At 41.1% G+C, this 14,264-nt stretch overlaps 2 protein-coding genes across 5 annotated transcripts in view; one reads left to right on the top strand and one right to left on the bottom strand.

Annotated features, from left to right (window-relative positions):
- Positions 1-14,264, bottom strand: part of TET1 (tet methylcytosine dioxygenase 1) — a 646,721-nt gene that overhangs the window by 568,126 nt on the left and 64,331 nt on the right. The window lies entirely within an intron of this gene.
- CTNNA3 (catenin alpha 3) overlaps positions 3,921-14,264 on the top strand; it is a 1,027,502-nt gene continuing 1,017,158 nt past the window's right edge. For all 4 annotated transcript variants that reach the window (XM_042459353.1, XM_042459352.1, XM_042459355.1 and 1 more), the window contains exons 1-2: positions 3,921-4,038; positions 10,497-10,598. In XM_042459353.1, coding sequence (XP_042315287.1) covers positions 10,503-10,598 — 96 coding nt within the window. In that variant the 5' untranslated portion in view covers positions 3,921-4,038; positions 10,497-10,502. The remainder of the gene's footprint in view (positions 4,039-10,496; positions 10,599-14,264) is intronic.

The following is a 14,264-nucleotide window of genomic DNA, read 5'->3' as shown; positions in this document are numbered from 1 at the left end:
CACCTTGTAAATTTCTGTCTGTGAGGCAATTGTTAAAGGCGTGAGACCTCTATGAAAAAAGCACTGGCTATGGTAATGGCATGTGTTAATAATTAGGAAGATGCTAATAGCATATGTTTATGATAGCAGCAGCTTTTTATAAGGAAAAAGGTAAAGGTATTCCCTGTTGACAAGGTTGTCAAGTCATGTCCGACCACAGGAGGTGGTGCTTACAGTATTTCTGTTACTAAGCCAAAGAGCCAGTATTGTCAGAGACTACTCTGTGATCATGTGGCAGCATGATCTGTGCAAATGCTGTTTATCTTCTCACCAGAGTGGTACCTATTTAATGTATCTACTTGCATGCTTTCGAATGGCTAGGTTGGTAGAAGCTGGTATTAGCTATGCAAGTTCACCCCATCATCCAGCACCCGGGCCTCAAACTACCAACTTGCCAATCTTGCAATCAACGGAGTCAGCGTCTTAACCACTTGAGCCACTGTATCCCTTTGTGAAAGCAGAGTTTTAAAGGTATTTCTGGCAAAATAGTAGGTGACTGGATACAAAGGAAGAGGTCTTGTCGGATAAATAGAAAAATAATTTCAAAGCACAGTTGTTTTTTAATCCCTGTATGATGAATGACACTTGGAGGTGTGCTATTCTCTGTTGAATCTTGCAACCTTGTTCAAACTTATTTCAAGCCTGCAAGGTGCTTTATTGTTGTAGTCTTTCTCTGCAGGAAAGACACTGCTTCTCTGAGTACACATTATGTAATTCATTGAGAACTGAAGTAATAGTTCTACTGCATTTGACACTGATTATGCCTCAATTGCAGTATTATGGTCATCTGGGAGAACCTCTTTATGTAAGTTGCAAACAATCTGGCAATGATTCAGTCAGCAACTGAAATGATAAAAGTCTTAAGAACACACAATATAAAAGGCAAGGGTGAAGGAATTATAATTTTTATCACAAAATAGGGAAGATCAAAGCTCAGTATGAGAGAAGTGTTCAAACATTTACCATTGTAAAAAAAACGGAGAACAATTTTCCATTAATGCTTTGGAAAGGAAGAAGCAATAGACCCTCAGAAAATGTACTCTGAGGTAAAATATTACAATTCAACAGAGAAATGTAAGGTACTGCATTTAGGGCAGAAAAATGAAATGGATAGATATAGGATGGGGGACACCTGGCTTAATGAGACTACATGTGAAAGAGTCCTCATAGACCACAAGTTGAACATGAGTCAACAGTGTGATGTGGCAGCTAAAAAGGCCAAAGTGATTTTAGGTTGCATTGATAGAAGTATAGTGTCTAGATCAGGGGAAGTAAATAGTGTCACTGTATTCTTCTTTGGTCAGGCCTCACCTGGAATACTGTGTCCAATTCTGGGCACCACAATTCAAAAAGGATGTTGAGAAACTGGAACACAGTTCTTTGGAGAGTGGTGGAGTCTCTTCCTTTGGAGGTCTTGAAACAGAGGCTGGATGACCATCTGTTGGGGGTGCTTTGATTGTGAGTTGGTGCATGGCAGGGAGTTGGACTGGATGGACCTTGTGGTCTCTTCTAACTCCATGCTTCTATGATTCTATGAATTCCTGCTGCTATTGTTGCTCAAAAGGTGCGTGTGCATGAATGTGTCAGCACAAATACAGACTTGCAGCCTGAGTTTTTAAAAAAGCCTAATTCAGAGTTAAAAGAATTAACAATGGTAAAGTTTCAAACAATCTCAAATGAAAGATGGTGTTTGAAAGCATGACTTAAGCATTACATTTAAGGAAACTGACATCATGAACTGTTATTGTGTCCCTAATAAGTGGAATTATGCAATTTTTTGTGTATGTAGGAAACATTCAGGGGTAGCTGTGTTGGCCATTTAACAAATACAATCAAAAATCCATCAGTGAGACCTTTATTGGACAACCGAAATGCACAATATACTTGTTGCAAGCTTTCGAAGTTCCATGGGCTTCTTCATCAGGAAAGATGTTACAAACCAAACAGGAGGGTGAAAAACAATTGGAGATATTAGTCAGATGCCTGCATGTTGTTTCAGTCCTTAATAGAGATGTTATGATGGGGAGGATATCTTTTGCAGGCAGGCTCCTCCTCCTTCTGACCATGCAGCAATAGGAAGATTTTCAAAGTCCAGGAAATTTAAAGTCTATTTGCAGCTCAACAAAGACCCTTCTTTTGCAATCCAATTCCAGTGAGGTCACAGACCTCTTTGTAGGCAGAGAACAATGGCCTGTTACATACAGCCAAAATAAAGCTGCTTCGAGTCACAGTGGAGGTATGGTGTTTCAATGATTCATGCGTCCTAAGAGTCCAGAAGTCGCACCAAAGCCATGCTCCAGCCCAAGGACTGGAGCATGGCTTTGGTGTGGCTTCTGGACTCTTAGGACGCATGCATCATTGAAACACCATACTTCCGCTGTGACTCGAAGCAGCTTTATTTTGGCTGTATGTAACAGGCCAATGGATTCCTCAAGAAGTCTCCATGTCTTGGCATCAGGAACATTTTGGTGATGGAGAGGTAAAACATGTGAATTCAGTCCAAATGTAAGAAGAAAAATAATTGTTTTACTTTGGTTGAAGTCCCAGTCCACAGGCTACTCTTCATGGTTCTCCTGTTGCAGCTACAGTGCAGTATCTCTCAATGCAGAAAACATTCAGGTGTAGTTGTGTTGGCCATTTAACAAATACAAACAAAAATCCATCAGTGATAGCTTTATTGGCCAACTAAAATGCACAATTTACTTGTTGCAAACTTTCGAAGCTGTTTTTAGTGGATTTTTTCAAAATTCATGCCATTCTTCAATCAATATTAAATTTTTCTGAAGTTAAAAGAAAGGTGAGTTATTATATTTTCAATCATAAAAGTAATGAATTACATTTTGGCCGTGTACTGCATTACATAAAGAATTAATCCCCCAGAGTAACTTTCTGCACTGAGTTGTGCCAACATCAACTGATTGTGATATTTTTGAGAGAAATGGTAAACTAAGTGCCAGCTACATCTGTGAAATCTATCTCACCAAGTATGATCTCGCAGGGGCTTGCTTTGAAAGGTGTTTAATAGTTTTTATTCAATTTTATGTAAAAGACTTTAGATCCCATTCTGAGAAAACCCAGCACCTGGCCTGAGGAATATCTCATGCTTACAGTTATGAAAAAGAGACATATAGTACACACATGAAGCACTTCTGCCAGCTGGTTGAACAGATCTTGACAGGAGGTAGAAAAAAATATTTCCCTCAACACCCCGATTGAAGGCTATAAGGGAAGTGTTGAAAATCTGTACACATTCACTCAATTCAACATGGGCGGCAGCGGGGGGAAACTGTTGTAGACCTCTGCCCACGAGGGTAATGCAAGATGATCCTGCGACTATATTTCTTCAGTAATATTGGCATGGGACTGAGCTGAGTACTTTTTCCTACCAAGACACCTCTGTTTATGAGAGGATGGAAAACAAAGTACATTTTATGAGTGAGCTCCAGCATCTCGTGGGATGCGGCATGCCACACACACAAAAGAAAAAGCAATAACAACATTGCAGTCCCAACGCAGTGGGTGAGAACCTTATGAATCCCTTTGCTGTCCTCTTTGAGAGTCTGAGTCACTGCTTAGAGACCGAGGCTGGCATATGATCAAATGGTAGGAGGGAAGAAATGGAAAAACCCACAATCTGGGGGAATAAAAAAAGATTTCTGCACTAAAGGCAAGGCATCTTTCATCCTGATATTTTTCATCTGGTTTTCCCATGTAGAGTAGAAGAATGTTTGTTTGTGTAATAAATTTTAAATTATCCCCCCAGGACTTTGCATTGGTCTGTATAGCTTTAAGGGTTGCCCATCCCCCTGTCCAGCAGCCACTATGTCCCGTCACTTACCCTGAAATACACTAGAATGCTTGTCAGGCTTTCTGTTTGCAGATGTATGATAAGCCAAGTAGTGAGCTATAATAGCTGCTGCGCTGAACTTCCAAACTCTGGAAGAACTGACTAGACATTGGCTCAGCACTTGAATGCCGACTGTTTGCATTCTGAAATAGGTGAGTGATATGGTATTAGCAGCTTTAAAACAGATTTTGTCACAAATTAACATTTATTTGAATGCAGTGACTGAAACATGCTAGCTTAGAAAAAGAAACCCAGTAACCACATATAATGCACACATTCTTAAGGAATGGTCCCTCTTATAGCTGCTTTCAAGATAGACAAAGCAGAGCTACCCCAACTTCTAAGAGTTCTTAACTTCTAAATGTTCCCTTTCATAATATGGGGGGAACCATGTGGTTTTACATGCTGCTTTTCAGTAAAATATTGTATATTGAAAGCAGTTCCATTTTGTCAAGTTATGAGAGTCTGCAGCAGTGACAGCACCTAATGGGTTTACCTGTCTCAAATGGATACAAGTGCATATATACTTACATAGATTGTGCATAATCTGTGCTACCTGTACCTATTCCTATATCACGAAAATTACAATTCTGAAATAAAGAAATCCTAAAAATGAAAAATACCCATTTGCATATAAACACCTTTTTGTACAATTTATTCCAGTTTTGAAATCTAGCTTTCCAAAGAATTTGGAATACCATCCTAGTGAGATACTGACAGCAGTAAAAATATGGACTGTAATCCTAGGCACATTTACTGAATAAACATTGACATCTCATTGACCTCAGTAAACATGCTTAGGACTGGGCTACATGGGTGATGGCATATTTGTCCTTACATATACCAGCTATAACTTGCAAGGCATTTGGAGGTATGAAACAGTAGCCATCACTGATGATTACAAATGCTAGAAGAATGGATTTGCTTTTCATAAAGTAGAATGAGCCAATGTAAAGCAGACTAAAACAACTGGGAGATTTCCATTCAGTTCCATTAATTTTATAGTGCTTTTTAGAAGTTTGTATTGCATCTCTGATGGAAACCGAACACTTGTAGCATCTTTAAGGCTTTTGATTGCATTTCAAGGTATGCATTTTGATTTATTACAGGGAAAGATTGTCGTTGTTGTTGCTCAGTTTAGTATTTAACACATTGAAGGCTTATCACAAGCTACCTTGCCTTCCATTAACTGTACTTCATGTAACAGTTAGCTCTTAAATGACATTTCTAATAATTATGCAAAATGACATCTGAAGCCATGGTAAACTACAGCCAAAAATACATTCACACTTCTGTTTTCCTTTTTGTTGTCGTGTGCCTTCAATCTTTTCTGACTTATGGTGACCTTAAGGTAAAATTATCATGGATTTTTTTTGGGGGGAGCAAGATATGTTCAGAGGTAGTTTGCCTTTGCCTTCCTCTGAGGCTGAGAGTGTGTGTGACTTGCCCAGGATCACTGAGTGAGTTTCCATGGTGAAGTGGGGATTCAAGCCCTTGTCTCCAGAGTTGTAGTCCAATGCTCAAGATCATTCACAGAGGTGCCCACATTTTATTGTGTTTTTATTATTTGTCTATAATAACAAACTAATTGATGTTTTGAAGTAGGACATTAGTGTGGCCATACAGCATGATCTGGAAAAAAATATAGGTCCAACTAAGTTCAGTGCACTTATCTTGCGGTAAACATTATTAAAGTTTCAGCCTTACTATAATAAAAAATATGACAGGCTGGCATAAATTCTGTGTGGAAATTATATTGGATATGCTAGTACAAAGTTGAATACTTTGTGGACTTAATAAAGCTAGATACTTGATGAAAGCATTTTAGCATAAATCCTCTAAGGATTGAGCTACTAAAATAACTTTGTGATTTCATGATGGGCCAGTTCTTGATTTTTTTGGTTCTATCTGCAAGGGCAGCCAACTACTTAAAAGCTCTGTTTGAAAATCAGTACCATGTCAGAGGTTAGTAAAAGACATAAATCAGGGGTAGGCAACCTTTTTGAGCCGGGGGCTGGGTTGCTGTCCCTCAGGCGACTGGGGGGGGCAAGCTGGGGTGGGGCTTTGACCCTCTGGGGCGGGGCCACATGCCAGGGGTGGAGCTTCCACCCTCTGGGGCGGGGCTGTGTCGGGGGTGGATTCCACCTCCAGGGGCGGGGCGCATGCGGGGGCACTTCCACCCTCCGGGGGCGCAGGCCTCCCCATTTTTGCTGGCCCCTGACGGGGCCCTAGGCCCCGTCAGATACCAGCAAAAAAGCTGGGGGGGGCCTGCCAGTGCTGGAGGACCCCCTGGAGGGCCCCAGTGACGGCACCGGGCCTTCCAGAGGCCCCCAGCCGCCATGGGAGCCCGCCTGGAGGGCCCCAGTGACGGCACCGGGCCTTCCAGAGGCCCCCAGCCACCATGGGAGCCCGCCTGGAGGGCCCCAGAGATGGCAGCTGGCCCCGCAGAGGCCCCCTGCCGCTCTGGGAGCCCGCCTGGAGGGTCCCAGAGACGGCAGCGGGCCCTGCAAGGCCACCTGCCCGCCCGGGGGAGCCCTCCTGCAGGCCCAAGGGAACGGCAGCGGGCCGGCAGAGGCCCCCTGGTCCCGCCCTGGATCCCGCCTGGAGGGTCCCAGAGACGGTAGCGGGCCTCCTAGAGGCCCGCCGCCGTTGCCACCGCTGCTGTGGCGGCCACTCTGAGCGCCGCCATTTTGGGCGGCAAAATGGCGGCGCCCATAGCCCCAGAGGCCGCTATGGGCGCCGCCATTTTTTCGCCCAAAATGGCGGCGAAGTCTCGCCATTTTGCCGACCCCTGACATAAATTGTTCAATGGGCAAATGCAAGGAAGCTATACATTGCCATAAACACAGAACCTCTGCACCTCTTCTGGGTGTTGATTCATGAACAAATGATAACAGATAAATATTTGTTTGGAAATCCTGGATTTCAGGTCATATGACTGCAGGTGCATTACATAACAACACATGTTCTAACAGTTTACCATATCAACTGTTCTAGGGATAGAGAAGTTAAGTGAAGCAAAGGGCTTGTTCCCACTATGAAAAGGTCCGAATCTTGACACGAGTTTTATGGCCCTAGTTCCCACTGGAATTCGAACCAGATCCTCATTTGATCGATTCCAGTGGGAAAAACCTGTGGCAAACATCAAAAGTGCGGGGTTTTCTGACAGTAAAAGGCTATTCAAGCCCAACTCTGTGACATTCCTAGGGGGACCATCCAGCTTTACTGGCCTCGGGGGAAGACCAGGAGCCACATTATCATGAGGTGGTGCACTGTGACATGGAGGCAAAGGGCATATACGGCCTGCCACCCACAATGGACGTTATCAGACAAGGGAAATTGGAAGTATAATCTAATGGCAATCCGAACGCAATCATGGGGTTTCACGTTATTGCGTGATAGACTACCACACGCAAATTCAGGCAATGGCATGCTATTTTCGGGTAATGGGAAACCAGTTTGAATGCAATTTGCATTCACGTTAATTCACTGAACTAGCAAATTCACATTAATGCATTCTGGCCCCACTTTCTTTTCATTCAAAATTAAGAGAAATTCCTCACGTGAGATAAAGTCCAATGTTAAATAAAGTGGTCCTATTCTAACCATATACAAATCTGGTCTCCTTATTTTCCCCATTCTGGGGTCAGCCAAAGCTATAGGAATAGCAAGTGACTATATTTTCTACATGAATGCCAAATGGAATGATTTTAAAGATCTTTTAGTTTAAGCCGCTCATAACTTATATTTCAAACCATAGCTTTAAAGTGCTTGTATATTGTAGTCCTATCTGCAACATGCAAAATTATATATTTTTTCTGCACATGATGACTCACACACTCACCTTGTTATATTGCAGCCTAACTAGGTGAGCAGTTTGGAAATAAGTATTTGTTTTCAACGTGGTATTGTTGCAGTTAAACATTATTTGCATTTATCTGAGGAATGATGGAGTCTTAATCTCTTGCTTATTTTAGTAATTTCCATGATTCAGTTAGTGTTGCTGTGCCTTAAGGTAATGCTTCTGTCATCCTGTGGGAAATATCTGAATTCCCAAATGATAGTTTTAACAAATCTCCAAGGTAAGCATTTAATATCATCTGTCTTTAAAATGCTAATACCTCTGTAGTGATTTACAGAATGCAATAAATCAGTCAGTAACTCCATAATACAAATATCAGCAGACAGATGGAGATGTGTTGGTGCTATGTGCCTTTAAATTTTGTTTTTCTTAAGGGAGCTCTTGATAACTTTTTTTATTTCTTGGCATTTGGAGGAATAGTTGCCCTTCTAGAGAGGACTAACACCTTTAACTTTCAGAAGAAGAGGTGCAGGGAGTTTTGTATAAGAGTGATTAGAGCACACTTATCCCTCAAAGACTAAAACAGGGCAATGTATCCCTCATGATTTGGGGTGACTATTATATTGAGAATGTCAGTGTGGTATAATAATTTGAGTATTGGTCAGGGACACTGGGAGACCAGGGTTTGAATTCCCACTCAACCATGGAAGCCTACTGGGAGATCTTAAACAAATAAACACTACCAGCATCATAGGAAGGCAATGGCAAATCTTCTTCTGAACAAATCTTACCTAGAAAAACCGATGATAGGTTCACCTTAGGGTCGCCATAAGTCAGAAATGATTTGAAGGCGCATAACGATAAATTATATTGAGAATGACATACAGAATAGGAGTGGCCCTTGTTAAGAAACTCCTGACATTTCCAAAGAATGGGTAAAGGATTTTGGGAAGAAAGGAAATGTTCAAAATTTGGAAAGTATGTAATTTGCACAGTTACAACACTGATTCCACATTAAATCACATGCCTACATCCAATGTAATTCCTGGGTTTGTAGTCTGGTGAAGGACTAAATGGTCTGGCAGACAATTCTAAAAACCTGTCATGGCCAGTCAAGAGCAGGTCTCGGAGGATGAGGAGGAGGATGGGGCTCCTCCAGAGCAAGAGCTAATTGAGGCTACATCAGGTGCTCATCCTGCTCCAGGGCAAGAGGTAATTGAGTCTACACCAGGTGCTAATCCTGCTCTGCCAGAATCCAGCCCTGATCTCCCAGCCCCAGAGGAGGAGGCTCAGCCAAGTCCTAGCGCTGATGGGATTCCTCTGGTGGCACAGTAGCCTAGTGGTGACTCTAGGGAGGAACCAGGCCTGGAGGTTCCCTCCTTTAAGCAAAGAAGGGCTGAGAGTGCTTGCAGGCATAGATCCAGGAGGACTGCAGAGAGGCAATTAGTAAATCAGCCTCAGGTGGCATGGGATGGGGGAGAGTTTCCCTTACTTAAGAAACAGGGAGACATCAATTCAATGCCAGAGTTTATTGTTTATTTATTGGTGTGATTGCTGCCTGCACTGGCTCCGTGTTGCCTTGACTCTTGACCTTGGAACGGACTGGACTCTTGCTGCCTTCTGCTGCCCTGACCCTGGACCGGACTGACTACGCTGACCTCTGTTTTCCTGACTTTGGCTCTGGCTTTTGGCTTGCTCTTTAACTCGGACTCCTTGCAAGGTTTGTGGACTGCCTCCAATTGCTGTGCTAAGCCATTCTTATCGGCGTTGTTTGGGTGTGCTGGCCGCAGTCCAGGACAAAACCCTTCTTTAAATTACAAAACCATGATTCCACAGAATGCTGTCAAAACTGCAGAAGGATGCAAGAATTAGGAAGTTATGATGAATGGAAATACGTACAGCCACAGAAAGTGCAATTCAGACAGGGATTACTGATGGATGTGGAGTGTATGTTGACAGAGGCAGATGGGCTTGAACATTTCCCAAGCATGTACCCAGTGCTACATCCCACCACTTCTAAGAAATCCCAACATAACATTCCCCTGTGCTGAGAATAAAGACTACCAGCTGTTGAATACTGAGTCAGTCTTGCAATATATTATTGCAGTAACCCTCCCTCAATATACAGTGATCGAAGAGTGGTGGTAAAATAATTCAGTATGGTTAGAGGTTACATTAGCCATCATAAAACCATATTCCCACTTTCCTCTCCCTATATAGAGGACTTGGGAGAATTGTATAATTTTTTGGAGACACACTCTATATCCCTGCAAATTAAATAGATGGGAATCTTCAGATTTGCATTGAGTCCAGCTTTGATTTGGACATCTCAAAATATTTCCATATTGCCCAGCCCAGTTCTGGATTCAGGGCTCATCCAAATGCATAGCACATGCCTGCTACTGATCAATCAATTTATTTATGTAGTCCAGAGTTAATATATAATTTGCATGTATGCTCAATAATATATATTTTTTGAAACTTGAATGCTTGTCTCCTTCCACCAATGAGCTAGGTCCAGTTGACGTCTTCCACTGTCATTAGTAAGCCTGATCCTATATGCTGCTGTTTCATTCCATTGGATCATAGAAATGTACTATCAACAAATCAATGTACAAGTGCAGTTCCATTTTTTCAGAATCATAATACACATGCTTTGTTTTTTTTATTGTCATAAAATTCCCTTGCTGTCTCATCCTGTCAGTCGATGTTGAAATTGTAAACTGCTTAGAGCAAGCATGCATCTTTAATTCTGTGAAATCCTGTGATTTATTGCTACCTAAGAAATTACTATTCTTTTGCCCACAGGTTAAAATGGCAGCAGGTGTACCACACATGCAAATTGATTCACACAACCTGCAGATTCAGACACGTACTGTGGAGAAGTTGCTGGAGCCCCTCATAATTCAGGTAGATTGGGAAAAGAGAAAGTATATTATAGAAGTATAAAGTGATTTATGGGGAAGTTTATTTTGAGATTGTCTACATTTTTATATGAGTTCAGAAAAGTCACATGCAAAATACTGAATGAAGAGGTTATATATATATATATATATATATATACACATTCCATTGAACAATCTGAGAACTCATATATGCCTGTTGTTGTGTACCTTCACAATATAATTTGTTGTTGTGTGTCTTCAAGTCATTTCTGACTTATTATGACCCTAAGGTGAATCAAATTTTGGGGGGGGGGTACTTGACAGAATTTGTTCAAGATTTTTTCTTCTTCTCCCCTTGTTGTCTTTTGAGGTTGAAAGAAGGTGATTTGCCCAAGGTCATGCCCAGGTCTTCTGATGTCCTAGTCCAACATTCAAACAACTACAACATGCTGATATTCATGTATTATGAATTTAATGGAAATCAACGTTTATGCACACAGTGCAACCCCTATGGGATTTTGATGACCCTCATCTTCCATCCTGTGCTATGGAAAGAGGGATAAAACATGTGAATTTATGAGAGATGAGAGGTAGCTGGGTCTGGATTTTACCTTTCTGGGAAGCAGTTGTTTCATTATTCATAGAAATAAGGATGGCCATACCTCTGAAGCTATCATGGTTATGCGTCCACTATGTGCTTGGACCCAGAAGAAGGAGAAGCGAAGATAGGAGGAAGGAATATCAATAATCTGGGATATGCAGGTGACATGATACTACTAGCAGAAAATATGACAGACCTGGAGCAACTTCTAAGAAAGATCAAAGAAGAAAGTGCAAAGGCAGGTTCAACATAAAGAAAACAAAAATAATTACCACTGAAGATATACACAGATCCAACCTAGACAATAAGGAAATTGAAATAGTAAAAGAGTTCTCATTCCTTGGGTAAAACATTGATCAGAATGGGGACTGCAGCCAAGAAATAAGAATATTAGGAATGGAGAGGGCAGCTATGGGCCCGAACAGACAGGCCAAAATAAAGCTGCTTCGGGTCACTTTGGAGGTATGCTGTTTAAATGACACATGCATCTTAACAGGCCAGAAGCTGCACCAAAACTGCACTCCAGTCCTTAGGACTGGAGTGTGGCTTTAGCACTGCTTCTAGCTTCTTAGGACGCCTGCATCATTTAAACAGCATACCTCGAAAGTGACCCAAAGCAGCTTTATTTTGGCCTGTCTGTTTGAAAGATCCTAAAATGTAAAGATATCCAACTGAGTGCGAAAGTTAGAATTATACAAGCCATTGTTTTTTCTATCACCATTCATGGTTTTGGAACTGGACACAGAGGAAGGCGGGTAGGAGCAAAATCAGTTCATTTGAGATGTGGTGCTGGAGGAGACTTCTGAGGATAACATGGATAGCTAAAACAAACAAATGAGTCCTAGAACAGATCAAGCCCTGAAACCTCCCTGGAGACCCAGATGATAAAGTTGAGGCTGTTGTACTTTGGGCCCGTCATGAGAAGCAATGACACATTGGAAAAGACAATAATGCTAGGAAAAGTGGAGGGATGTAGAAAGAGAGGAAGACTACATGCTAGATGGAAGGACTCTATTAAGGAGGTTATGGGTATAAATTTATAGGACCTAAGCAACACTGTGGAAAATAGGGAGTCTTGGAGATGTTGCATCCACAGGGTTGTCATGAGTCAGGATTGACTTAAGGGCAGTTAACAACAACAACAAAAATGTGTTAAACAGTTAAAGCAGAAGAGATAACTTGCATTACAGTGTTTTCTATAGTAGTAGTAGTAGTAGCAGTAGTCAGCAATAAGCACAGTGCAAGTGCCTAAAGGCAAGGAGGTTGCCAGGATAGGACAGTGAAAGACATCCAGGGCCGTCTGCAGCAGAAGGTGTGTATGTGTGCTTCATGGTAGCCATGGTGGGTATACAATGGGATTGCTTTACCACATTTCAATTTTTGGGGCTGGGCAGATGAAACAAAGAAATAAAATTTGGGGGCTCTGCATCCAATGGTGTACTGTACTTTATGTAGATTCCACTGCTTTCTTTAGCTGAATTGCTATTTTGTTCTTTTTTTGGCCCTTGTAGCCCTCTGCAGTATTGAAAACTTGCCCTAGAAGGTTTTCCAAGAACACGTTTCTAGAAATCACGGGTCGTGTGTGAGGATCTTTATTTAAGATGCTTATATACTGCCCAGTTGGCAAATGTCCTCATGTAATTTGCAAATATAAAAACAAAAATAAAACTGTTAATAACACTGTGATTTTACAACCAAGACAGATCAGCTAAAATGGTATGAAAAAAAATGCTGTATTAGAATTTTAAGAGTCAGGGTTTCAGCATTTTCTTAATCACATCTGGTTATAAGCCAATATGTCCCTAGAGTTAGCATTGGCTCACTGTTTTATATTGTGCATTGCACATTGTGAAGAGAGCAGAATATTCTACAGTACCATGTTAACTTATTACTTTAACATACAACAGTCTTCAAATTACAATTTAATCTCTGTGATAATTGACAAGTTGCTCCATAAAGCCACTAAGTTATAGAGGAATGTATTAATAAATCTTTAGTCTTCCTACATATTTTTCTCTGTGTTAACTTAAAAACCTGAATTATTTTGAATCTAAAATGTCCTGGCATGTAGGTAAATCTAGCTTGCGTGGATGTGTACCCTCTGTTATATTTCACTCATCTTATTCCATTTATTCTGTGTGATATCTTTCACAGCAATGCCTATTTGTAGTAAATTCTTTCAGCTGACTACAGATGTTTTTCTCCAGTAATTTCATTTTTATATTATCATTGTAACTGTACTCTAGGAACATGATTCAGTTTACAAGATACAGTTCCAATAATCCTCTTTTCATTTGCCTGTCAGTAAAAAAATACCTCAGAAGTTGTTTTGTTGTAGTATTTACAAGTGCTACAATTTGTACCATAATGTCTCTTCTCATATGAGCCTGCCCAAAACTTAAGATCCTCAGATGAGGCTGAGTTGCATGTTTGACCACTCCATGAAATTGATGAATACACACGGCAGGGCTTTCTCTGTAGCAGCACTCTAACACTCAAACTTCCTTCCAAAGAAAGTCAGGTTGGCTCCATCCCTTTTGAGTTTCTGGAGATCAACTAAAACTGTGTTATTGCAATTGGCCTTTGTCCTTAAAATTAAGAGTGTGTGCATTTTTGTTTTTAACTGTTTTTAAAATTGTATGTGATTTCAGAACTATTTTTAAATTGGAGTTCAGGTTTAATTTTCACTGCAGAAATAATGCCATTTGACACTGCTTTAATTGGCATGGCTCAATGCTATGGAATCTTGGGATTTGTGTAGCACCAGAGCTCTGTGGCAGAGAAGGCTAAATATCTCACTATTTTAGATGCTTTTATCCATTGTACATTGCTTTGGCAGATCGAATGGGCTGAGATGTGATAAACAGATGCCATAAACAAACAAACAACACACAAGTTACTATTGACTTATTAAATGAATTGTGGCCTGAACAGCATATTTTCCATTTGCAATAAAGAGGAATAAGTTATACCATCAACCTCTGAAGTTCTTTCAGCTCAGGAATGAGTTGAGCTACCTTTCAAGTGGCCATTTGTTTAGACAGTAATTATGCATGCATTACATTGCCATCTTGTTGACCTAGCCACAGG

This window comes from Sceloporus undulatus, chromosome 3 (genome assembly GCF_019175285.1).
Source record: "Sceloporus undulatus isolate JIND9_A2432 ecotype Alabama chromosome 3, SceUnd_v1.1, whole genome shotgun sequence".
Classification (NCBI taxonomy): domain Eukaryota; kingdom Metazoa; phylum Chordata; class Lepidosauria; order Squamata; family Phrynosomatidae; genus Sceloporus; species Sceloporus undulatus.
This window is presented reverse-complemented; position numbering and strand designations above follow the sequence as displayed.